Source organism: Lycium ferocissimum, chromosome 12 (genome assembly GCF_029784015.1).
Source record: "Lycium ferocissimum isolate CSIRO_LF1 chromosome 12, AGI_CSIRO_Lferr_CH_V1, whole genome shotgun sequence".
Lineage (NCBI taxonomy): Eukaryota > Viridiplantae > Streptophyta > Magnoliopsida > Solanales > Solanaceae > Lycium > Lycium ferocissimum.
Genome location: NC_081353.1, coordinates 36373173 through 36396707, shown reverse-complemented (window position 1 = coordinate 36396707; position 23535 = coordinate 36373173). Strand labels below are relative to the sequence as shown.

Genomic DNA, 23535 nt, shown 5'->3' with positions numbered 1-23535 from the left:
GTTTGATGAATTGACTATCATAAAACTTTTAAGAAAAAGTATTAGTACTTTATTTAAGGTGGCTTTGCTATCTAAAGTCAAGACTAACTAAGTAATTCCAAAGTGACTCTTAGACGTTAAAAAAAAAAAAAAAACTGAATTAATTGGGTGCCCTTGAAAGATGTAGATTTTGAACCTAGTCCCTTCACATGACAAAATTGACAAATACTATACAGGATATGCAAATCTATTCAATTCACCTTTAGTCCTTTTATTATTTTCCTTTTGGCACAGCAAATCTCTTTCTTTATTTTTCTTCCTGAAAATGGTACTCATTAAAATATATGTCAATTTTGAATTATAACATATGCTTATATATAGTCTCTCTCTGTTCTCTATACTTTTTTGTTCTTTGTACAGATTCATAAAAGACATCAATTGGGGTTTGAATTTTAAGTTAATAGACAAGGGGTTAAGCAAAAACCCATAGAAATTGAAGACAGATCATGGAAGGTATCTAATTTTCCCTTTTTTTCTTTTTCATTACATAGTAAAATTAATTATGGAATTTGGGTATATTAAATTATGCTTAATTTAGTTTCCATATATCGGAAAGTCACTATTTTGGGTGTTATTTGGAATCTTGAATTTGGGTTTTAGATGTCTAGTTTCATTATTTTATATTGCTATTTGAATTTGCTCTTTATTTGACAATCCTGGTGTCCAAGCTAGCTGGCGTGCGCTCGACTAGTTCCACGGGGTACCTGCTACCTCCCATCGGTACATATACGGGGTAACTCTGTCCAAAAATTACCTAGTGTTTTTGCCTCCATGGGATTTGAACTTAAGAACTAATGGTTCTCAACTCACTTCATTGACCACAAGACCGTACCTTTGTGTGCTATTTTGTTTTAGTTTCCTTGACCATGAGGCCATACCCCTTTAACTGCTTTATCATGACTTTTTCGCTTCCGCTATTTTCATTTTCATATTGCTTTGAATTGCTTCTCCTTATTTGACCTTTTTTGCCTTGCTTGCTCTCGAGCCGAGGGTCTTTCAGAAACAACCTTCCTACCTTCAAAGGTAGGGGTAAGGTGTGCGTATACTTTACCCTCCCCAGCCCCGACATTGTGGGATTTCGCTGGGTATGTTGTTATTGTTGACCATGAGGCCATACCGTTGTGTGCTATTCCAATGACAGTATAACCTTGAAAGCTGCACTTTTAGCTCTTCTATGGATGAAATGAATCGCTGTGTGGAGGGTAGGCTAAGCTGGTTATCTGGGTAACTCCTTTTTTTTTTTTTGCACATCACGAATCTGATTTCAACTTAGTTTCATGTGTTCTTTTATAGGGTGTATTACCCACTATTAGTTTTTTTTTTTTTTTTAAAGAAAATACAACATGGTGGGAGTTTGATCAGTTACTTGATAATTTCCTTTCTCGTTGTGGATTATGTCGTAAACTCCCTGTTAATCTGGCTGTGAGAATAAGTTTGACTAGATTACAACAACATACACAGTGAAATCCCACAAAGTGGGGTCTGAGGAGGGGAGAGTGTACGCAGACCTTACCCCTACCTTGAGAGGTAGAGAGGTTGTTTTGGGCAGTCCCTCAGCTCAAGGACCAGCAATTCAAAGCAATACGAAAAAGAAATAACGGAAGAGAATAAGCCATGGCAAATATTAAGTCTGACTAGATTGAGTCATTGAATTCTTTGTCCAAAAGAGAGAAAAGGCATGAACAAAAAGTGAAAATTCAGGACGAGCTTGAATTTACACTAAACAGGTAGAGGAGGAAGTATAGGTCCCTTGGTAAAGTACTTGGTTGTCACAGCGCTTTTATGTGTGATACTCCGCCAAGAGTTTTAAATGATTGTTGTGAGGTATAAGATGCATCATTCCATAATTCTTTTGACTTCGATGAAGAAGAATCCCTCAACACTTGGGGGCTATGAACATCTGCTTTCCACCCTAATACCTAGATAGATTTTTTCCCTTTGGTTTGACTATTAGATATCTCAAAGCTTATGAATTTGTTCAATTTGAAGTTGTACCTTGGTGTTGGAACAGTTGATTGTGGTCTTTATTTCCATCTTGCATAATTGGTGGCTTTATTAATATCTTTTATCCATACACTAGATTCACGTGAAATGCATTCTGAAGATGATAAAGGTCATACTGGGAAAAACAGGGCCAGAATAATCAAGACACCTGCACAAAGAAAAGGTCTCGAGAAATTTTATCAGGGTAACATATCTTACTAACTTTTTCTTGTTTTACAATGAGCTGCTATTCCATATGTTATTTCAAATATAACAATGAGAGAGCTTGCAAACTTTCAGAACATAAGTATCCTACAGAGTCGATGAAATTGGAAGTGGCCCAGTCATTGGGATTAACAGAAAAGCAAGTTTCTGGGTGGTTTTGTCATAGGCGGTTGAAAGACAAGAGGCTATTAAGTCGGGGAACATATGCAAACGGAAGACAAGATCGTTCAAGTGGCGTCATTCAGGACCGTGGCAGTGGTTTTAGGCAGGATTCTTGCGGAAGTACTAAGCAAGGAGATGATAAAAATTTTGATCATCGGGAAGTTGAGAGTAGAAGATTTGCTGATGTGACGCGTGAAGTTGATACTCGGTATAGAGCAGAGTCTAATCTCATGGAGGACACACCTTCAGGAAGTACCTCTTCCTTACGGGATGCACGTTTTTCACAAAATGTAGACTCATTTGATATGGCAACTTCAAGATATCTACCGTGTAATCAACTCACTGATCTTAAGAGTGTGAAACCAAGGACCGGCCCATCAGGGTATTTAAAAGTGAAAGGCCAGGTAGAAAATCCTTCAATTACTGCTGTGAAGAGGCAATTGGGAAGTCTCTACCGGCAGGATGGTCCACCACTTGGTGTTGAATTTGACCCGCTTCCACCGGGTGCTTTTGAATCATCAGAGCAAACTCCTGTTGACGGTGAGTTAAAATGGTTGCTTCTTGTCTCTTTCACTGTTCGTCTTTCTCGGATCCAAGTTTTTTTCATCCATTCATTCCATTGACTTTTGAGTTGTGCATGCCTTACTCTCCCAAAAAAGACTTTATCTCCTTAAAGCATGCTAGTTCTGTTCATATTTAGTTTAGCTTTTGATTTTTCGATTTTGTCATGCCTCTCTAGAATTAAAACACTTCTCTTATCAATTGCTCTGTGAAAATTTATGTGCAATTTCATAAGGAACAAATATTTTTTATTTGGAATAGTTCTTTTTCATGTTTTAAAAAATAATTATGACAATACTGTGTTTATTTTATAAGAAAAGCTAATATGTTCCGGATAGAGAACAAAACCAGCTCATATATGACAATATTATTAAATTTGGATTAAGACCTAAGCTGATTCTTTTCTCTAGGTTTTCCAAGATCTTTTATTACATATATAGTGAATTAGGGTCAGCTTGTCTTTAATCTGCAAGTTATGAAGTCTTTTTTGTGCTAGTCCTTTTATTGAGGCCATCTTGTACATGCTTTTGTCTATCCAGAATTACCAGCTTCTCTGCTTTTATATTTAAGATTGAGTTGGCAGACAAAGCTCAGAACCTCGTAACTCTTTTGAGAGGAATAAAATTAGAATCTTATCATTACTTTATCAACTTCGCTGAGCCCATTATCATAACTATGTGATGTTTGAAACTTCCACATGCACGAGTCCATGGTGTATAACGTTCCTGTAGTATTCAAATCAATATTTGTTTAGATGTAAAAAAGAGTTTGAGGGCTCTCTCTCTCTCTTTTTTTTCTTTTTTTTTCTGAATGAGTGTAGTTTATATGCTTGAGCATGTATTCACTTTCTTGGTTTTTGCATCTCATTGTGGATTCCGAAAGTGTAACTTAGTGTCTAATACAGAGAGTTTCTGACTTTTACTTTCATATTAATGTTTGTCAGACCCTGAGTGTGATGGAGAACCTGTTCCAGATCTTACACCAGATTTCACTGAAGTCTACAAGCAATCCAATTCATGCATAGTAAGTGCATTTTGTGCATATTGATCTTAGTGATTTGGTAACCTTGATTTCATAGTAAACAACCATGAACTTACTGCATATTTACAGGAATGCTTAACTTTGTGTGAAGTTGATAATTAACTGAATTTAGACTAGGCAATTTATAATTTTCTACTCTGTGACAACACTTGCTAATATTCTTCAGTCGATCTTTCAAATGAATAATGCGAAGGAAGTACCAAACATAAAACTGTGGAACAGCTAGACTACACAAGAATCCTGTAGGGTTATTATATTTCAACTTCTTTTTCATTTGGATTTTTTGCATCAGACCTTGGATAGACCTTTTTTAACAAAAATAATAATAATAATAATGGACCGTGGATGGAGACTTGTTTTAGCGGGACCTTACCTATCTCGGGGATCAAACATTTTTTCATTTTTCTACTGGCGCAAATGTGAATGGGTTGAGATATAATTGTGCTTTATTTTGCTTTTGTCCTACCATACCTACTCTGCTTTTCCATTGGTCCAATAGGAATATGGGTCCATCTCCAAGACAAATTCTCATGTCTCTGATTTGGATGGTGCAAGTTTCAAGAAATCACTCAAGTCTACTCATCCGGAATATTACATCAACCAAAAGCCTGGTGAAAATTCCTCTATGCACAATGGCGATCGTTACTATCTTGGGCGGAACTCATCAATAGACATGCGCAAAGATTCCAGAAGAGAAGTGGCAGTTGATGGCAGATGCAACTATAAGTTTATGGCTAAACATGATGGTGCAGAAATTAAAACTAGTCCTGGCTCTAGCGGTGGTTTTCGAAGTCCCTACATTGGAAAAGTCAATAGAGAGCAGGTGACGCCTAGAGTCACTAGCTGCAATGAAGTGAGCCTTAAGATTGTGGAGGAGGAAGATCTTGAATGCAAGCCTTCAAATTTTGTCCGGAAGGGAAGTAAGCATCGTTATTTTCCACAGAGAGAGCTATCCAGTAAAGTTGAAAAGGTACAAATATAATACTATTTTAGTGCTGTGCTTCTTTGTTTTCCAGCAATATCCTGATAATTTTGCCTTGAGTATGATATATAGGATTACATCCATGTGGACAGACCAGCCATTGATGAAAATTATAATGTTGATCGCGTGAAGATACCCTGGGATAATGAAATGAGGGTAAGCTTCTTAGCTCATGTTAGCATGTTACTATTTGCAATTCCTTTAGGTATAGATATGGTTAACTGAACACAACAAATTTGAAGGCTGCCAAAAGAGTAAGGGATGAAGCTCGTAACCATCAAGAGTATATGAGGAAAGCATCAGTGACACGAATGCCATCCCAGACAAATCATCAAATAAGGTTTGGCCACGTTAAGTTTTGAATTCTAACCATAAGTATGTGTACTGTCCAATCGCGAGTGTGCATCTATATTTGAACCTATATGGCTCCATCTTGAGATGTCTGACTGAGATATCATGGTTTTGGAGAATCATATTTAGTTATTTGATATCTTATGTTGAACCGATTTTAAAGATAGATTTGTGAAGTGCAAAAGAATATATAGTTGAAAGTTGTGCCTCTCATAAGTGATTTAAGTCTCCTGTCTCCATTACCTTCTCTTACCCATTCGTAGAAGGTTGACTTATGACTCTGCAGAACAATGTATGGTCCATTTTCTGTACTTTGTGCATCGTATAGTGTTCAACATAAATGGCTCTAGCTTTCCATGTTTTCCTGATAGTTATTGTTTGAGTGTATTAAGTTCTGGTGTCTGGTTATTAAGTGCTTCTATGTGCTATTACAAACAAAAGAATTAAGGGTATTATGAGGTGGTGTTTTGTCATATTATAGGAGGGCCTTGTATTTTGCTGTGTGATAGCAAATGTGTTAAGAATGACTCTTGAATTTTATATATGGACAGTAGTGGGACTAGTAACTTGAAAAAAAGAGCAGGTTCCGGTAGGGTGAAATTATTTGCAATGTCGGTGTATATAAGTTAAATTCTTCAAGAATTGTCTTTACAGTTATGTTAACAGTGGCACTCGTTGTGTTCGTTCTAGGTCTGCTGCACAGATGCCATCTAGCTTTAGTGAAGATGACAAAACAGAAGAAACCAGTTCTTTTGAGGGTTGAGAGACTTGCTGTTGATTAGAGAAAAGTTGAAAGTCCAGAGAAGCTGTAGTGATTCTTGGATTCCTATTTGTTAATAGAACTTCCTTTGAATTTGTACAGATCAAAACAAATTCTTCTGTTTTGTGAAATTGTGGAACTTTGGTCTTTGTACAGTAAAAGTAGTAGTAAAATATTTCAATTGTAGTAGCTGGATGCTGAAATTAGGAGAATATGAGTAGATGTTGCAGCCATTTGAGCTTTAGATGTAATGAGGAGTTAATCAAAATAAATCTTCATTTGTTGTTGCTCGGACTATTCAAAAATGTCAGCCGGGTTCGTATTGGAGGATATCCTCCAATAGTAGTGCATTTCAGAGGATCCGGCACGGGCGTGTGCCGGTTTTGGAGAGTCCGGACAACATAGGTTCTACCCAGTGGCAAAGGCACCCTATAGAAAGTGGTGTCTTTCGACATTGGTTTGCCAATTTTTTTCCGTATACATGTGCATGTAAATATATTTTTCTAAAAAATATGTATATATAATAGGCCGATGCCATCTGGAAAAAAAAAAAGAAAAAAGAAGAAGCAGCAAATATCAGTTGGACATGAAATAAAGTCTAAAAGACGACCTATCTTAAATCCAAACTAATTTAGAAGTCGAATTGTGATAATAGACCGACAACTGTTTGATAAAATCTTGAGTACGCCACTTATTCTACCTGATTTTTCTGTCCAAGCAACCAAAATTAAAGACTTGTACATAAAAAGTGAAGGAAAAAGAAAACATACTACAAGAAAAAAAACCTGAAAAGAATAACTCATCTAATTGCTTTAGATTGATGAGATAATGAAGCATCTCACATGATATGTTTTTCTTTTCTTTAAAGCTAAACTCCATTTTAATTTTTCACATGGAGAGTTTCTGTTATATATTATTGATAAGTACTTCACCCCCACCAAATGTTGTGGTGCAGTAGATGAGACTACTCCTCCCTTAATTAGAGGTATCCGGTTCGAACTTTGGGTATAGAAAAATCTTTGATAGGGAGCGATTCTCTCGCATGGGCCCTACGTGGTGCGAATTTGAATTTTGTCGGACTGCGGATATCAGATACCAGGTGGGAAAAAAAAAATAAGTACATCACCACACACGAGTATGTTTATGGAAGGGACCATGTGTAGTTCTCTTTTGTGGCTATTTCTGTTTCTATAAAGTGCTTAAGCTCGTGTAGTTGTGGTGTTGGTCATTTTCAATAGGTTGAAAAGACGAGTGTTCTTGTCAAGGGCATTTTTTGGGTCATAATATTTCTTAAAAATAAATAAAATAAAACAACCAGATTGAAGTTTATTTATGTAATGATAAAAGTCCAAATTACCAACAGAAGTAAGGTGGAGCCACAAGTATCCTTTCATCTTTAATAAAAAATCTTGAGTTCAAGTTCTGTGTATGGAATGACCTTTGTAAGGGAACAATTTACCCTCCAATGCGGGACTTTCTGACACGAATCCGAATTTAATCTTATCCTAATACAAGTATCGGACACCAATTAAAAAATAAAATAAAACAACTCCAAATTATACAAAAATGTAATTTGTTTGTATGTTCAATCACCATGATTGATTCAACAACAAATGCATTTATACACAACTATACTTCATCCCCAACAATCAAAACTAATACTTCCTCCGTCTCATATTAGTTGTTGTATTGCTTTTCGAGAGTTAACTTGATCAATTTTTGGAGCTAAATTGGATTAAATCAATTCAATATTTTAAATTTTAAATTTAGATATTTAAAATCTACACAAAAATTATTACAAATTGCAATTGTTCTCATATCAATGTAGTAAAAAAATATCTCAAAATGTAGGGCAAAATTTATTTATAAAAAAATGAATACTGGGGAGCATTCTGTCAATAAAAAGTCAAATCAACCTTGATAAGCCACTTTTACTGGTTTACGCATTTCGAGGATTAAGTGCCATTCCTTAATTAATAATTTAAAATAATTTTATTTTCTCCATTTTCTTTTCAAAACTTTCCACTATGAAGAATAAAAAGCCCACTTTATTCAGCACCCACAAAAAACAAAGAGAGAAAAAGAGAGGAGAACATAGAATTTTCCGCTTATTTATTTGGTTCGACAAATGAAAGAAAAAGAAGATATTTCATGTTGGTTCATTCCTTTTTCTACTTTTATTATATTCTTTTCATCCAGAATTAGAGAACAAGAGTTAAATCATTTAGTATTTTATGTGAGCTCAAACATTGTATCAACTTCTTGTAAATAAATTGAACACATTCAAATGAAAAGTACTCTTTCTGCCCTAATTTATGTGACATTTTTCACTTTTTATAGTTTAATTTGATTAATCTTTAGAGTAAAATTGAATTAGATTAACTTAATATTTTAAATGCTAAACCTAAATATTAGAAAATTATACGAATAATACTATAAGTTGCAATTCTTATCATGTCAATATAATGAAAATTATATCTTAAAATATTGACAAACTTCACATAGTTTGAATCTCGAGAAGCGAAAAGTGTCACAAATAGAGATGGAAGGAGTATTATAAATCTCTAATTTGTCAAAAAAGAATATTTTAAAATAAAGTATACAATAACAACATAAACAGACTCACAAGAAGGAGTATTATAAATCTCTAATTTGACAATAAAGAATATTTTAAAATACACACCGAATGGTCTATTACCCCTGGACAATTTTTTTCAATATTACACGAAGAACAACATAAACACCGTAATCTCACAAGTATATTTCCCTCATTTTTTATTAATTTCCCCTTCCTCCATCCACTCTTCTTCAAATCTCTTAATCCTATCATGTAAAGGTAGAGAGGTCATTTTCAAAAATCATCATCCATCTTCAAGAAAAAAAAAAATCAACTAAAAATTTGATTTGAAATAAAAAATACGAAAGTGAACAAAGTTCATCCATTAATTTGACAAAAAAAATAACAAGCAAGACATAGTGTTCTTCATAGTTTTCTCCAAATTTGGGAAAAAGGAGTAGTAATAAGAATTAGTGCTTAGCTTAAACTTTGTCCAACCAAGCAACAAGTAGTAACTCCAAACAAGCAACTTTCAAAGACAAGAGATTAAAATCATTTTTTTTTTCGATTTTTTTTTTTGAATTTGATTTGGGAAAAAAATTCAAATCAAAGGAAGCTTCCTAACACCAAGTAGAACAAATTTCATCCATTAATTTGATCAAACAATCAAGAATTTAATTTAACTTCTTATGGGGTGATTCTACAACACACAAGCATAAAATAAAAAAATTTTGACCATAAATTTCAAAATCTTTCCGTTATTTTTTAAACTACGTGCTTAATTTTTTAAAATAGTTTAGTTATCTAACAAATTTTAGTTAAGGCATAACAAATTATGCCCCATAAGGCAAGACGGACTTTGCCTTATAGTAATAGTAATAGTAATAATGAAAAAATAAAATAGGAATATATATATATATATATATATATATATATATATATATAATCATGGTTATTTCCAAAGTATATTTTCTCACCACACATAAGATCTCCCTCCAAGCCGTACATACGCATATATATATTTTTCATCGAATACTGCTTTCCGCAGAACTCTATAGGTATCTATGAGATCGAGTATAGAATTCTATTTACTACTAAAAATAAAAACTTAAAATACTTTTCCATCCCAAAATAGAAAGAGGTAGAAAAACACAATTTAATTGAGTTATTTTTTCTACATAACATAAAAATCCACACAATCGCATTTTCTTTAACAAGATTAGATTTTCCCTTTCTCTCTCTTCAGTACCTTTCCTTTCTCTCTCATCTGCAACAACACTGTCTATGTGTGTGTGTGTGTTTCAATTAGATCAATCTGATTCCCCTAATATAGCAGCTAGCTACATTCTACTTCTTCACTTTTTACCTGATCAATCTTTCTCTCTCTAAATCATCAAAATCAGTAAACCTTAACACTCATTGTCGTATTTCTTCCACTTTCTTCAAGAAGGAGTAATAGTAATAAAAAAAAAAAAAAAAACAAACTTTTGATAAAATTTTGTAAATTCACACATATTTGGGGTTCTTACTTTTTCATTTTATTTGTTAAAAATTAATCCCAATAGAAACAGGTAAAAAAACACAATTTAATTGAGTTATTTTTTCTACATAACATAAAAAAACCTTTCTCTTTTAAACCTTTCCTTTCTCTCTTTACAATCTATGTGTGTGTGTTTTTTGTAATATACTGTTACTACAAATTCTCAAAAAGAAGCAAAATATTTTAGTTTTTAGCTATATGGGGTTCTTTCTTTTTCATTTTTCTTGTTGAAATTAACAATACCCAAAAACCCATTTTAAATTTACAATCTTTTTTTTTGTAATATACTGTTACTACAAATTCTCAAAAAGAAGCAAAATATTTTAGTTTTTAGCTATATGGGGTTCTTTCTTTTTCATTTTTCTTAGTGAAATTAACAATACCCAAAAACCCATTTTATATTTACAGTTTTTTTTTTTTTTTTTTTGGGTTGAAATGTGGGGTTTACTCATTTAATATACTGTTACTACAAATTCCCAAAAAAGAGGCAAAATTTGTAGTTTTTAGCTGTATGGGTTTGTTTCTTTTTCATTTTTCTTGTTGAAATTTACAATACTCAAAAACCCCATTTTAAATTTACAATCTTTTTTTTTGTGGGGTTGTGATTTTCAGCATTTAATACTATACTGTTACTATTACAAATTCCTAAAAAGGTGTTGCATTTACTGTAGTTCAGTTCTTTAAAGTTTTAGTTTTGAGGTGGATTGATGAATTTGGTGAACTGTTTTGGAAAGATTGAATTTTTGGGGTTGAAAGATTTGGTGAAATTTGATGAATGAATGGAAAGATTTGGAGGTAAAAATGGGTTTTTTGGATATTATGGTTTAGTGTTAGCAGTAAATTTGGAAGTGCAATTTTTTGATGTTTATGACTGGTAGAATGAATTCAGATGTTAATAGAGCTAGTGGACTAGTTGAAAGGGATATTGAACAGGTAAAAATAACTGTCTCATTCTTGCAATATATTGCTTATTACTACTATATGTCTTGTACTTTGTTTATGGTACTATTTTGTTGGAGTTATTGTTCAGAATGCTTTGTCACTCTTTCAATTATATTTTGCCATGGCTTCTTGATTGCCGTTATTTCCTTTTCCGAACTGCTTTGAACTGTTTTCCTCGAGCCGAGGGTCTGTATGAAACAACTTCTCTACCTCTAAGGTAGGGGTAAACGTCTGCGTACATTCTACTTTCCCCAGACCCCACTTTGTGGGATTACACTGAGTATGTTGTTGTTGTTGTTGTTTCTACTATTTCTTCATTGATAAAATTGGAGGATGCCCTTAAGGTTTTAATAATTAGTATATCTGGCAACTTATGTTGATTGAAACTCCCTTCATCTTTTTAAGTGCTGAGCAAAAATTACAGATTAGGTAATGTTATAGAGTGAATAGGTTAAAACACACCTAAACTATCACTATTTTGTGACACCCAATAGTTTAGGTATGATACTCGCAAAACGATGATAGTATAGGTTTTTTTAGCCCATTCACTCAATTTTTTTCCACGTGTACTACCACTTGGAATTCTTTGTACGTACTTTTGGAGCGTGATGTTCACTTAGTATGTCATAATCCTCCAGGGGTTATTATTATATGAGTTCATGGTAGTTCAGGGCTTCTGTGAACGCCCAATAGTTTAAGTATGAAACTCCTAAAACGGTAATAATTCAGGTTTTTTTTTTTAACCTATTCATTCATTGTTATATGGAGAATAATTTACTGCATTGTTTGTTGAATATTCATTTATTGTCATACTGGTTATTTGTATTGAGCTGGATATGCATGTTTAATCTTAAAAAGAAGTTATTGGATTTAGAAGATTTGTTTCCAGTAATGTCTTGCCCCTTTAAAGAAGAACCTCCTATTTTTTTATTTTTTATTTTTGTCAAGTTTTTGTAATAATGAAGAATTAAATTCGATTTTCTCTCTTATTTACTGCGGGGACGAAGAATCAAAGAATAGGGAAGGTATAGTAATGATATGAATGACCCAGTATCAAATACTGCCAATAATATCAGCAAAGAAAGTTCTCCTGTGCTTCCACTGGTTAAATAGAAATCTTAGTGAATGATGTTATTTAAACAAGTATTAGTTTTGTTTCATTGGCAAGTTTTCTCTCGCTATTGAAACTAGAATTTGTCTAATTCAGTTTGTGTAATTTCCCAAAGCTGAATTTGTGCGACACCAAAACGAAGAATTTGATTTTAATAATTAGTTTACACACACAGTTTTGGTGAAAGGAAACTTTAAATTCATAACTGGTAGAAATTCTTACCATTTAGGGTGTTTTGGTATGAAAGAAAATGTTTTTTTTTTCAAAAATAAGTTGGTTTCTTACTTACTTTCTAGTGTTTGGTAGGTTAGCAAAAGATATTATCCCAAGAGCATTTATATGTAATCTAGCAAAACACTATGGGGGTGGGATGGGGTGGGGAGCGGGGGTTCGGGGTGGCAGGGTGGTCAAGGGGTGGGGATAGGGGACATTGGGTCTGTGAGAAGGAGACAATGGACTTGGAATGTCACTTATGGAACTTGTTTTCCTTACTTTCATTAGGAAAGTCATTTTCTCATTTTTAAGGAATTTGTTTTCCTAGAGAATGTTTTCCACGACATTTTGACCAACCAAACATGAGAAAATTGGATCCATACCAAACACACCCATAATCTATCAGATTCTTAATGTTAAAAAATGATTTTGTTAATAATGCACCTTACTTTAAAGAGGTGCCTGACTTTAAGGGTATTTTTCATTTCAGATGCTCTTGTCCTTGTTAATACACGGTTTTTTGGTTCATCATTGCTTGTTAATACTTTTTTTTCTTTTCTTATTACACATTATAGTTAATACAAATAATAGAAGGATTGCTGCAAAATTATGCCGAGTATTGCTTTTGGAGAATTGAAAGCTATAACCAAATGCCTGTTAGATTCTATCGAGTCTTAGATAGCGACTATTTTCTTGTTATACATGGAAGCAAATGAATAAAATTATGTTGGGTTTACCCTGTAAGATTTGCTGATTGCTAGGGATAATCTTAGGTCTAGAATGCTCATTTTATCCACAAAGTTGGAGAGGAAAGGAGCTACTACTACACCAACAAATAAGAACTACACCTTAGTGACAAACTAGTTTGGGCCCGCTATATGAATCCTTAATATTCACTTCGCTCCATTTGGACATATTTCATTCAAACCTCAATAGTTTGATTTCTCATACTCTAGAGGTTCTTTAAATTCTCTACTGGCATTTAAATCTTAAGCAGACTAAATGGCTTTTGCCTAAATGAAGTGTAGTCCTTTGGTCTTTAATTATTTGTTTCAAATGATTCAATGACTTTAGTTGTAATCTAACAATTTTAAAAAGGTTAACTTTTATAAGTGACTTGGTTCAACCAGTTCTCAATACTATGCTTCCTTCACTACATGTAATGGATCACTGTACTGCTCCTTCCTTCTCTTCTATTTGTATAAATATCACATGCTTATCTAAATGTAGATTTATTTGATTATTTTCCAACTGAAAACTTCAAGGAGCAACTTTTCACCTCTAGCTTCCCAATTTCTCTCTCAGGTCATTTTCTTTGGTAATGATTCAGATGATGATATTCCTATTGCTTGGAGTAGAATAAGTGGAAAAGGAACTAAGATATAGATCAAGACGAAGTAGGGTCTTTACTTGTATAACACTTTGTTGCTTTTGGATAGATGTTCAGCTTAAAGCTAGAGATCTCAGGGAGAAGTAGGTAAAGAGAAACAATATGTTACCTGCTGGTAGTGGATTACATAAACAAATCCAGAAGTACTTTATGTAAGGTAACTTTCGCCAGGACTATGTGCTATAAAAGAACCAAACGGTTTTCTAGAGAACTACTTAACGGTGTTTTGCACAAAAGCATAGTTGAAAGAGGCATTCAGATCTGTCTTGTTGTATTTCCTTCCTTATCCTAGTTCAGAAGTCTTAACTGTTTGCGAGCTTTTTAATCTTAGTTCTTCTCTCTTTGCATATGTAGCATGAGTTTAATGTCCTATATTAGCTTCAAGTTCCTATCATTTGATTTGTCTCAGGCAATAACCGCTCTAAAAAAGGGGGCATGTTTACTGAAGTATGGAAGAAGGGGAAAGCCAAAGTTTTGTCCCTTTCGGCTGGCAAATGTAAGCTTCATTTCTTTCTTTTCCTTACTTTTTTCTTACATTTCTTTTGCTTTTCTTAGCATTGAAATCCTGCACTTAGATTTGTTTGGTGAGACCCGCATCTAGACGTTTTTACAAGAATCCCTATCATTTATTCGTGAGATCGAGATAGAGTTTTCCATACTGAGGGTTCCAGGACGTAGCACTGGATGTGAGGAAGCACCTATAGGAGGACATCCGCATCCTCCAAAGTTGGAAGTGTAGGCTTACCATGACTTTGGTATCTTAATGAAGCAACTTAGGACATTGCCCTCGATCTTTCTTCTTGATTTTACAGCGCTGTTGAAGTCTGTGTGTTGTCGGATTGTAGATATTTCATCCTCAACACTTGTTTCAGTTCTGATTAGTGACTGGTAATATTTAGTAGTAAAAGATGTTTACAGAAAAGTAAAAGATGTTTACTATCATGATTGCAATTTGTTCCTTTTTGTTACTCTGTCTTCAGTTTTTGCATGCGTGTATCTCAGACTGAAGTAGTATCCTTTAAATGATGTAAATAATACCACAAAGTGAATGTTTATTGTGAAACTTGCAAAGTAAACATAAAGGAATGTAGGTCCTTCAATCTCTGTGCTAATTTTAAAGTAATAAATGGTATCCCAACCGCCATATGCTAAAAAGAAGCAAAAATAGTAGCTCTGTTTCACGGTAATAAATCAGAAAATTAGAGTTCACCAAAAATTGGAAGTCTGAGTTCTCTTTCAAATGCTTGCCTTATCACATCATAGAGAATTCCAGAACTTCAATATTGATCATTCATGCTCAGTGGATAGACAACATTCATTAAAGGTATCCATGTCAAGGTTCTTTGTTCGTATTCCATGCTATCATGTAACCATGGTGAAGTGGTACTGCTGTTAAAATACACACGTGAACTTCATTCCAGGTATTTTGTTCTTTGTTTCCTTGTCCCAAATAGTGCCAACATTTGAGCTCATGTCTCTAACTTTTTGGGGTTTAAACCTAGAGCCTTTGAGGGATGGCCACTACCTTATTTGTCATTGTTGATGACTTTGCTTATAAATAAACTGTTATTGACATAAAATAGTCCCAAGCTTGCTGTATGTGTATCGATTGTTTCAATTTACCTTTCATTATTGAGGTAGGAATTTACTCCAAAATTTCCATGTATCGCTTCACTGTATCGCAGCTAACTTAACTACTGTTCTCCTTGGAACTTAGTCTTAATTGAAGGTAATGCTTGGAGTCTAAAAAGAAATTTGTCATTATGTTTCAGGATGAGTCTGCTCTGATATGGTTTTCAGGTAAAGAGGAGAAGCACCTTAAGCTAAGTCACGTGTCAAGAATAATATCGGGACAGCGCACTGTAAGTTTTCTCCGCTGAAGTAGCTAATCTCCTTTCTACAAACTTTTTGACATGTTTTTATTAGATTCTAGTCTACAAATTTATCCTTCTTCGTATATCTCTTTGTGTGGTTTTAAATGGAGATCGAAGAACTTATATGGTGAAAGGTCAGATGACTTATTATGTATGCTCACTCATTTCACTAGAGATTTGTGTGGTTAAATATATGGGTATTAGTGGCTTTCACCTTTCAGATGTTAACCACAGTCAATGACAAATAAATTTATAAGTCATCAAAGCTCTGCAATTAGTTTGCATCTTTTCCTGGCCCATGAGCTTCTGTTTCAGTGAATGTAATTCTGTTGCTTGGCAAAGCAATCCCTTCTCTCTTTTCATTGGTGAACAGAAAGAAAGAAGGTAATAGACTAGGAGTTACTTGGAGAGGATTGTAAACCAATTTGCATTGAATTAGTGAGATCTAGCCAGATAAGCAACCTGAATGATAAATTTGATACATAATTTTAATCAATGTTATGGAACTGTGTCGTCAGTGTCCACAAATGTGTCTAAGAATAGCTTCTTTATCTTCTTTTGGAAAGATTGTGTCAATATATTTTGTCTTTTAAAAGACAAAATTAAGAGAAAATAAAAATTGGAGGATGGATAGGGATCAAACGTCTTCTACTAAAGGAATTTTTGTTTTTATATCATGGTTAATCAATAAATGTATGATAATCGTTTTGTCTTCATTTCTCTATCTCTTCCATATGTGTACCCGCGTCCTCAATAAGTAAACATAGGCTACACATAATGTATATTCTTTTTTCCCTTGGACTGGTAAACAAAATTTTATTGATACTAAAGGAAAGCACTACGATGGTGCTTGCCGATACATAATGTGGGAACCTCTTATTGAAAAACAAACAGAAAAGCTTCCTTGCGGAAGATCAATAAACCTGTAAAGAACTAATGGACTCTAGCATGCTGTCTTCATCCTTTACATCTTGCATGTTGCACCAAAAACTATGCTAGAATTGCACTCTTGATTTCTTTTCAAATGTTATATACCTCATTCTGAGGAAGTATTGCTGAATTTGCATGTTTGTTTTCATGTTGAAACTAGGTGGTCGTGTTACATAAATGAGCACTCTTGGTTAAAGTCCATGTTAAACTAGCTCTCATTGGTTTGATTTTGTTCGCCATGTAGTTGATTAATGATTTCTTTTGTCTTGTTTACATAGGTACATACATTGATGATGTGAATTTGGAGTCAATGTCTTTTTCTTTTTTATTTAGCAATTTCTAGTTCTTATTGGACATGGTTTTCGGACTCGTGTAACCACCTATATGAAGTGTTTAATGGTAAATCTGATTAATAAGCACTGCTTCTGCTCTTTTCCAGCCAATATTCCAAAGGCACCCACGACCTGAGAAGGAGTACCAATCATTTTCTCTCATATATAATGAGAGATCACTAGATTTGGTAAGAGTTTCATTAGTAATAGCTGTTTTTTTTTTCTTTTTAGAGGGAAAGTTTTGTATGTAGTTCATGCAATTCTATCTTATTCCATTGTCATTTGAAACTGGTCACAGCAACCGACTCTCTCACCTTGCTCTTCAATCTTATGTCTTAGATATGCAAAGATAAAGATGAAGCAGAGGTATGGTTTAGTGGTTTAAAGGCTTTAATTTCACGTGGGCACCAGCGAAAATGGAGAACAGATTCAAGGAGCGATGGAATTCCTTCTGGTGCCACTAGTCCCAGAACATATACGCGGAGAAGCTCCCCTCTGCATTCTCCTTTTGGTAGTGGTGATAGTTCACAGAAGGTACATTCCATCCCACACACCTAACTATGCATATGCAGATGAGACTATATGTTTGTCAATACTCAGGTTGAAAATATATAATTTCACTCTGCTCTTAGTTGTTGAATAACATCCTGTATTTCCATCAGGATGGTGGTGATCAACTTCGCCTTCATAGTCCATATGGTAGCCCACCTAAAAATGGTGTAAATAAGGCCTTTTCTGATGCAATTCTATACGCTGTACCTCCCAAGGCCTTTTTCCCTTCAGATTCTGCTAGTCCTTCTATTCATTCCTTATCTTCTGGAGGTTCAGATGGCATTAATGGTCAGATGAAGGCAGTGGGTATGGATAACTTTAGAGTAAGCCTTTCAAGTGCTGTTAGCTCATCAAGTCAAGGTTCTGGTCATGATGATGGTGATGCATTGGGAGATGTTTTTATGTGGGGTGAAGGGACTGGTGATGGTGTCCTAGGTGGTGGACCTCATAGGATTGACAGTTGTAATGGTGTCAAAGTAGATTCTTTATTACCCAAAGCTTTAGAGTCTGCAGTTGTACTGGATGTCCAAAATTTAGCTTGCAGTGGAAAACACGCAGCACTAGTAACAAAGCAGGGTGAGATTTTCTCCTGGGGTGAGGAATCAGGAGGCAGGCTTGGGCATGGTGTCGATTCTGATGTTTTGCATCCAAAGCTTATAGATTCCCTCAGCCATATAAACATTGAGCTTGTTGCTTGTGGTGAAAATCATTCCTGTGCTGTAACACTTTCTGGTGAATTGTACACTTGGGGTGCCGGTGATTTTGGTCTACTTGGGCATGGGAATGAGGTTAGTCATTGGGTCCCCAAAAGAGTAAATGGACCTTTAGAGGGCATACATGTTTCTTATATCTCCTGTGGTCCCTGGCATACTGCTGTTGTGACCTCTGCTGGCCAATTATTTACTTTCGGGGATGGAACTTTCGGAGTTCTTGGTCATGGAGATAGAAGGAGTATTTCAAAACCTAGGGAAGTGGAATCTCTGAAGGGGCTCCGAACAGTTCGAGCAGCTTGTGGGGTTTGGCATACTGCTGCAGTCGTTGAAGTCATGGTGGGAAACTCTAGTTCAAGCAATTGTTCTTCAGGGAAACTTTTTACTTGGGGAGATGGTGATAAAGGTCGACTTGGGCACGGTGACAAGGAGTCAAAACTTGTTCCTACTTGTGTTGCAGCTCTTGTTGAACCCAACTTTTGCCAGGTTACTTGTGGACACAGCTTGACAGTTGCTCTAACCACTTCAGGTCATGTATATACAATGGGAAGTCCTGTATATGGCCAATTAGGTCATCCTCAAGCTGATGGGAAGCTTCCTTGTCGTGTTGAAGGAAAAATTTCAAAGAGCTTTGTGGAGGAGATAGCATGTGGTGCGTACCATGTTGCTGTATTGACTTCCCGAACTGAAGTTTACACATGGGGAAAGGGAGCAAATGGAAGATTGGGTCATGGTAATACAGATGACAGAAATTCTCCCACCTTAGTGGAAGCTTTAAAAGACAAGCAAGTCAAAAGTATTGCGTGTGGCACTAATTTTACTGCAGCTATTTGCCTTCATAAATGGGCGTCAGGGGTTGACCAATCCATGTGTTCTGGCTGCCGTCTTCCTTTTAATTTTAAAAGGAAGCGCCACAACTGTTATAACTGTGGTCTTGTCTTTTGTCATTCATGTAGCAGCAAGAAATCACTGAGGACATCAATGGCACCAAATCCCAATAAACCTTATCGTGTCTGTGATAATTGTTGTAATAAATTGAGAAAAGCTATTGAAACCGATGCTTCATCTGAGGCTTCCATGAGTCGAAGAGGAAGCCTGAACCAGGGGTTAACTGATGCCATAGACAAAAGTACTAAGTTGGATATAAAGTCTCGACCTCATCTTACTAGATTTTCTTCGATGGAATCCTTCAAACAAGTTGAAACCCGCTCTTCCAAACAGAAGAAAAAGTTTGAATTCAACAGCAGTCGTGTGTCACCTATTCCCAGTAGTACCTCGCAATTGGGAGCTCTCAATAGCTCCAAATCAAATCAAGTGTTTGCCTCGTCCAAGAAGTTCTTCTCTGCTTCAGTTCCCGGTTCAAGGATTGTTTCTCGAGCAACATCACCAACATCTAGACGGCCCAGTCCACCTCGTTCTACTACTCCAACTCCGACACTGGGTGGACTTACATCTCCAAGGATTGTTGTGGATGATGCTAAAAGGACAAACGAAAGTCTTAGTCAAGAGGTTGCTAAATTAAGAGCACAGGTACGTTATTTATCTACTATGCAGCCATCTCCTTCTGATGAAGCTTCTTCACTTCTCTATATGTTTTTATACTTGTTTACTGATTTGGCCTGTCAAAAATAAAAAGTACCAAAGTGTATCTAGTCTCGTGAAAAATATTAAGCTGCATTACCTAGTTGGTGGTTGGAAAACCGAGATATAAGCTGTGTATGAGTTTAATGTTTGTGCCAACTTTTAATGCTACGATGTGTCCAAAATGCAAGATGTTGGTTAAGAAAAGTATCATTGGGCTTTTAGACACTCAATGGTGTGTATAACACAGTTAAGTACTTGATGATTAACAGAGGCAATTTACACCTGATCTTTTTGTTTAGGGTGAAAAACTTATCCAAGTGCATAAACAAGTAAAATATTAATTTGACCAGATAAGTAATAAAAGTATTGATAAGGTGATAGTGCAATCATATCTATTATCTGTACTATGTATCTTGTACTGAGATTTCAATTATTTTCCCACTTCAAGGACACTACTTTGGGTTCCTGGTGGAGGTACTGTCGTCATGTACTCTGGTTGCTGTTTTGTAATATATCTGAATACATCTGAACTGCCCAAAATCTACTCTAAAGGACAGGCAATCAATCTGATTTTTACTCCATCTAGAAAATAATTCGGAGTATTTGCAATAGAATGTCAAATAGCATGCTGTGAATTTATTTTATTTAATACTATTTTAGGGAAAAGAATGGTACTACTGTGTGTTTCTTGTTCCTTGTCCAACTCTAGGTCTATGCTTTTTAGAACCGGTATCACCCCATAGACACTATTCTGCAGATTTTATGGCAACAACAATATACCCAGTGTAAGCCCACAATTGAGGTCTGGAGAGGGTGGTGTGTACGCATACCTTACCCCTACCTTGTGAAGGTACAGAGGCTGTTATTCTGCAAATTTTATGTCATCGAGGAAAATGAATCTGTCATAGAAGCTTCTTACAGTCTTATGGTAGAATGAATGCCATACTCAAGATCTGTGTACTTGGCAAGTAGCTGTCTTTGATAATGCCAATAGCGGTGAAGGATTGTTGAGTTGCATGTTTTCAGCTATGCCTAATAACTATATAATCAAAATTATTAATTTGTTTGGGGTACATTTTTTCTTACGCCTATTTGGGGGAATTGAAGATGGGTGCAACATCCTGCATTAAGATACTAGATGATTTCTCAGACACGTCATTTGAAATAGGAATATTACCCATCTGTTTTATCCCAAATTCGGTAATTCTTTATTAAAAAGATTCCTCTAACTACTTTTCTGCTTTTCTCTTTCCTTTTTGCTTTTTGTTTTGTCCGGAGGAATGAATAGGCTGTCTGTGTAAATTGCGAGGCTTTATCTTCATATGAAATGCAATTGGTTACAGTAAAAAATGCAAGTCTACCCCAACTCGTGAAGCTACTATATATTTTTTTCCCTTTTTAGCACTTGACCATCTTTATCATAGGTGGAAACTCTTACACACAAAGCTCAACTTCAAGAGGTAGAACTGGAAAGAACTAGTAAGCAGCTGAAGGAGGCAATAGCAATTGCGGGAGAGGAGACTGCCAAGAGCAAAGCAGCAAAAGAAGTGATCAAGTCACTTACTTCTCAGGTAAGTTAAGACTCATTTTTACCATTAGACTTTTATGTTGTGTCAAAGTTGTGCATATGTATGAACAATTTTGTGCTGCTGTTCATGTTTCAGTTTCGTTAGTTTCTTGTCCTGATATTCTGTACTGTGGTCTTTATTTTTTATAGCTGAAGGAAATGGCTGTAGGTCCTGCCCGAAACATCAAATCTCCTAAATCAGCTTCCTCCGAATCCAATATTACATCCGGTGATATACCTAACAGCTGTGTTGACCAAGTTCACAGTCAACTTACTCATCAAGAATTGGAGTCAAGTATATCTAACAGCCAGTTGCTTTATAATGGATCAAGCAATGGCAGTAATCGCAGTGTTGTTCACAGTAGACAAGGGAATCAAGAGGCACCAACAAAAACTGGGAGCAGAGCTAAAGAATGCGATTCTCGTAATGAGAGTGAATGGGTTGAGCAAGATGAGCCAGGTGTATATATTACTCTTACCTCCCTACCTGGAGGCGTCAAAGATCTTAAAAGGGTTCGCTTCAGGTAAACAGTCAACTTAAATCGTTAGAGTGTTCGACTTTCCGCCTTTCTGCATTATTCTTCTAGTAATGATCTCCTGTTATTACTCTATCCACCACCCAAAAAAATGAAATAAACTACGAACTTCGTTGCTAATCTGTTGCTAAATTGCTCGTTGCTTACATAATTTTTTGATAATCTGTCGCTAAATAGGATTAGTGACGGATTTTGCTGTTTAGCTACAGGATTTGTCCGTCGCTAATTCCTCTTTTTTTTTTTTTTTTAGTAGTGTTCTGGCTGCTGACTATCAGCTGCCAACTTCTCTTTGTCTTCTATGCGTACATTAAAGGAAAACATGTTTGAGCATGTGAACGAGATCTTGCTCGTGCTTTGATCTCTTCCAGTCATCCCGGAGTCGCCTATTAAATTTATGCTTATTTGCTGTTTGTGATATAGACCTCTTTTTACTTGTCAAGATTTCCAAAACTTCACTATACAATAATTATACAATGAAATCATATAATTATTGTTTTTGGATGGAATCAAGGCTAATGTATGTCAAAACTTGCAGTCGGAAGCGGTTTAGCGAAAAACAGGCAGAACAATGGTGGGCAGAGAACCGTGCCAGAGTTTATGAGCTTTACAATGTACGTGTGGTCGACAAGGCAAGTATTGGCACTGCAAGTGTGGATTTAGCACATTGAGACGTGCACTTTACTATTTGTACATGAGTTTTCCTTTTTCTTTTTTGGTCTTAACTCAACTTCATGCCTCACAGTGAACATCATGTTAATCATATAGGTTTAGTTTTCACAAATTTGTAGGGAGGAATCAAGGGTTGGCATAGAAGAACTAGGAATTACATGTTTGCTTGTAAGTCTTTGCTAGTTTTATTTTTTGATAACCGAGATCCCTGAGGACTAGTGGCGGACAGTTCGAAACTCGGTAGATAATAGTCTGCTCCTCTTATCATTGTCCACTTACATACCAGGCTTTTGTCTGCGGCAGGATTCAAATCTGTGACATGCGCCTAACAACCCACACATCACGTGTTGCGCTTTTACTCCTAAACCAAAGCATTGGGGGCTTTCCATTATTCATATGGCTTGACCTCTCTATTTGATTTTCCCCTCCCTAATTGATGTGTGGGGAATAGAGATGTAGTTTTAGTAGGTTGATTGCCCTTGTTGGGAGATGCTTCCTTGTAAATTTTTCCCAAGTTAATGCATATTTGGATTTCAAATCCATACTCCTTTTGTATTCCCTTTTAGATGTAAACGGTTCTTTGAAATCCCTACTCTTTCTATGTTCACTTTTAGAATTATGATATTGAAATTTAAAAATTTAATTTTAACTATATATTCTATGACGAAAGTGCACAAAACTCGTAGCAAACAGGCCACATTTACCTTTGTGGAATTCAAAGCTCACCTCTTATTCTGGAATGCAAAACTTGTTACTTTTTAGTTTTAACTTACTATTTGTCAATTAAGACTCTGATATACAACCCACTGCCATAACGTTTTTTTGTTTGACCATCCGGTCTCTGAAATTCACTAGTCAGGCCAATTTAGATTTGCACTTAATGAAGGTCTTAATCTTAATCATTCAGATTTCAGTCATTAAGTC

The 23535-nt window shown here is 35.4% G+C and overlaps 2 protein-coding genes across 4 annotated transcripts; both read left to right on the top strand.

The window, feature by feature from the left end:
* The first annotated feature begins 241 nt into the window (after window positions 1–241).
* LOC132039689 (homeobox-DDT domain protein RLT1-like) lies at window positions 242–6388 on the top strand. 2 transcript variants are annotated; one of them, XM_059430193.1, is made up of 9 exons: window positions 289–307; window positions 400–492; window positions 2120–2227; window positions 2323–2949; window positions 3914–3993; window positions 4511–4981; window positions 5066–5149; window positions 5236–5333; window positions 6035–6388. In XM_059430193.1, exons 2-9 carry the CDS (start codon window positions 486–488, stop codon window positions 6105–6107), a joined length of 1548 nt encoding a protein of 515 aa, XP_059286176.1. In that variant the 5' UTR covers window positions 289–307; window positions 400–485; the 3' UTR covers window positions 6108–6388. The 2 variants fall into 2 exon arrangements, with proteins under 2 accessions (XP_059286175.1, XP_059286176.1); XM_059430192.1 differs by having other exon boundaries at window positions 242–492.
* Window positions 6389–10361: 3973 nt separating this feature from the next.
* On the top strand, window positions 10362–23275 carry LOC132040790 (PH, RCC1 and FYVE domains-containing protein 1). 2 transcript variants are annotated; one of them, XM_059431462.1, is made up of 9 exons: window positions 10362–11134; window positions 14267–14353; window positions 15630–15719; window positions 17101–17181; window positions 17333–17527; window positions 17656–19785; window positions 21264–21410; window positions 21557–21930; window positions 22478–23275. In XM_059431462.1, the coding sequence occupies exons 1-9, from the start codon at window positions 11063–11065 to the stop codon at window positions 22608–22610; spliced, it is 3309 nt and encodes a 1102-aa protein (XP_059287445.1). In that variant the 5' UTR covers window positions 10362–11062; the 3' UTR covers window positions 22611–23275. The 2 variants fall into 2 exon arrangements, with proteins under 2 accessions (XP_059287445.1, XP_059287446.1); XM_059431463.1 differs by lacking the exon at window positions 17101–17181.
* The last annotated feature ends 260 nt before the right edge of the window (window positions 23276–23535 follow it).

Bases quoted from the DNA above. Each gene is read 5' to 3' on its own strand.
- LOC132039689 (XM_059430192.1), top strand. The intron at 2,950-3,913 runs GTGAGTTAAAAT...AATGTTTGTCAG, and splicing joins AGAGCAAACTCCTGTTGACG to ACCCTGAGTGTGATGGAGAA. The intron at 3,994-4,510 runs GTAAGTGCATTT...TTGGTCCAATAG, and splicing joins AGCAATCCAATTCATGCATA to GAATATGGGTCCATCTCCAA.
- LOC132040790 (XM_059431462.1), top strand. From the start codon at position 11,063: ATGTTTATGACTGGTAGAATGAATTCAGATGTTAATAGAGCTAGTGGA. The intron at 11,135-14,266 runs GTAAAAATAACT...GATTTGTCTCAG, and splicing joins TTGAAAGGGATATTGAACAG to GCAATAACCGCTCTAAAAAA. The intron at 21,931-22,477 runs GTAAACAGTCAA...CAAAACTTGCAG, and splicing joins CTTAAAAGGGTTCGCTTCAG to TCGGAAGCGGTTTAGCGAAA.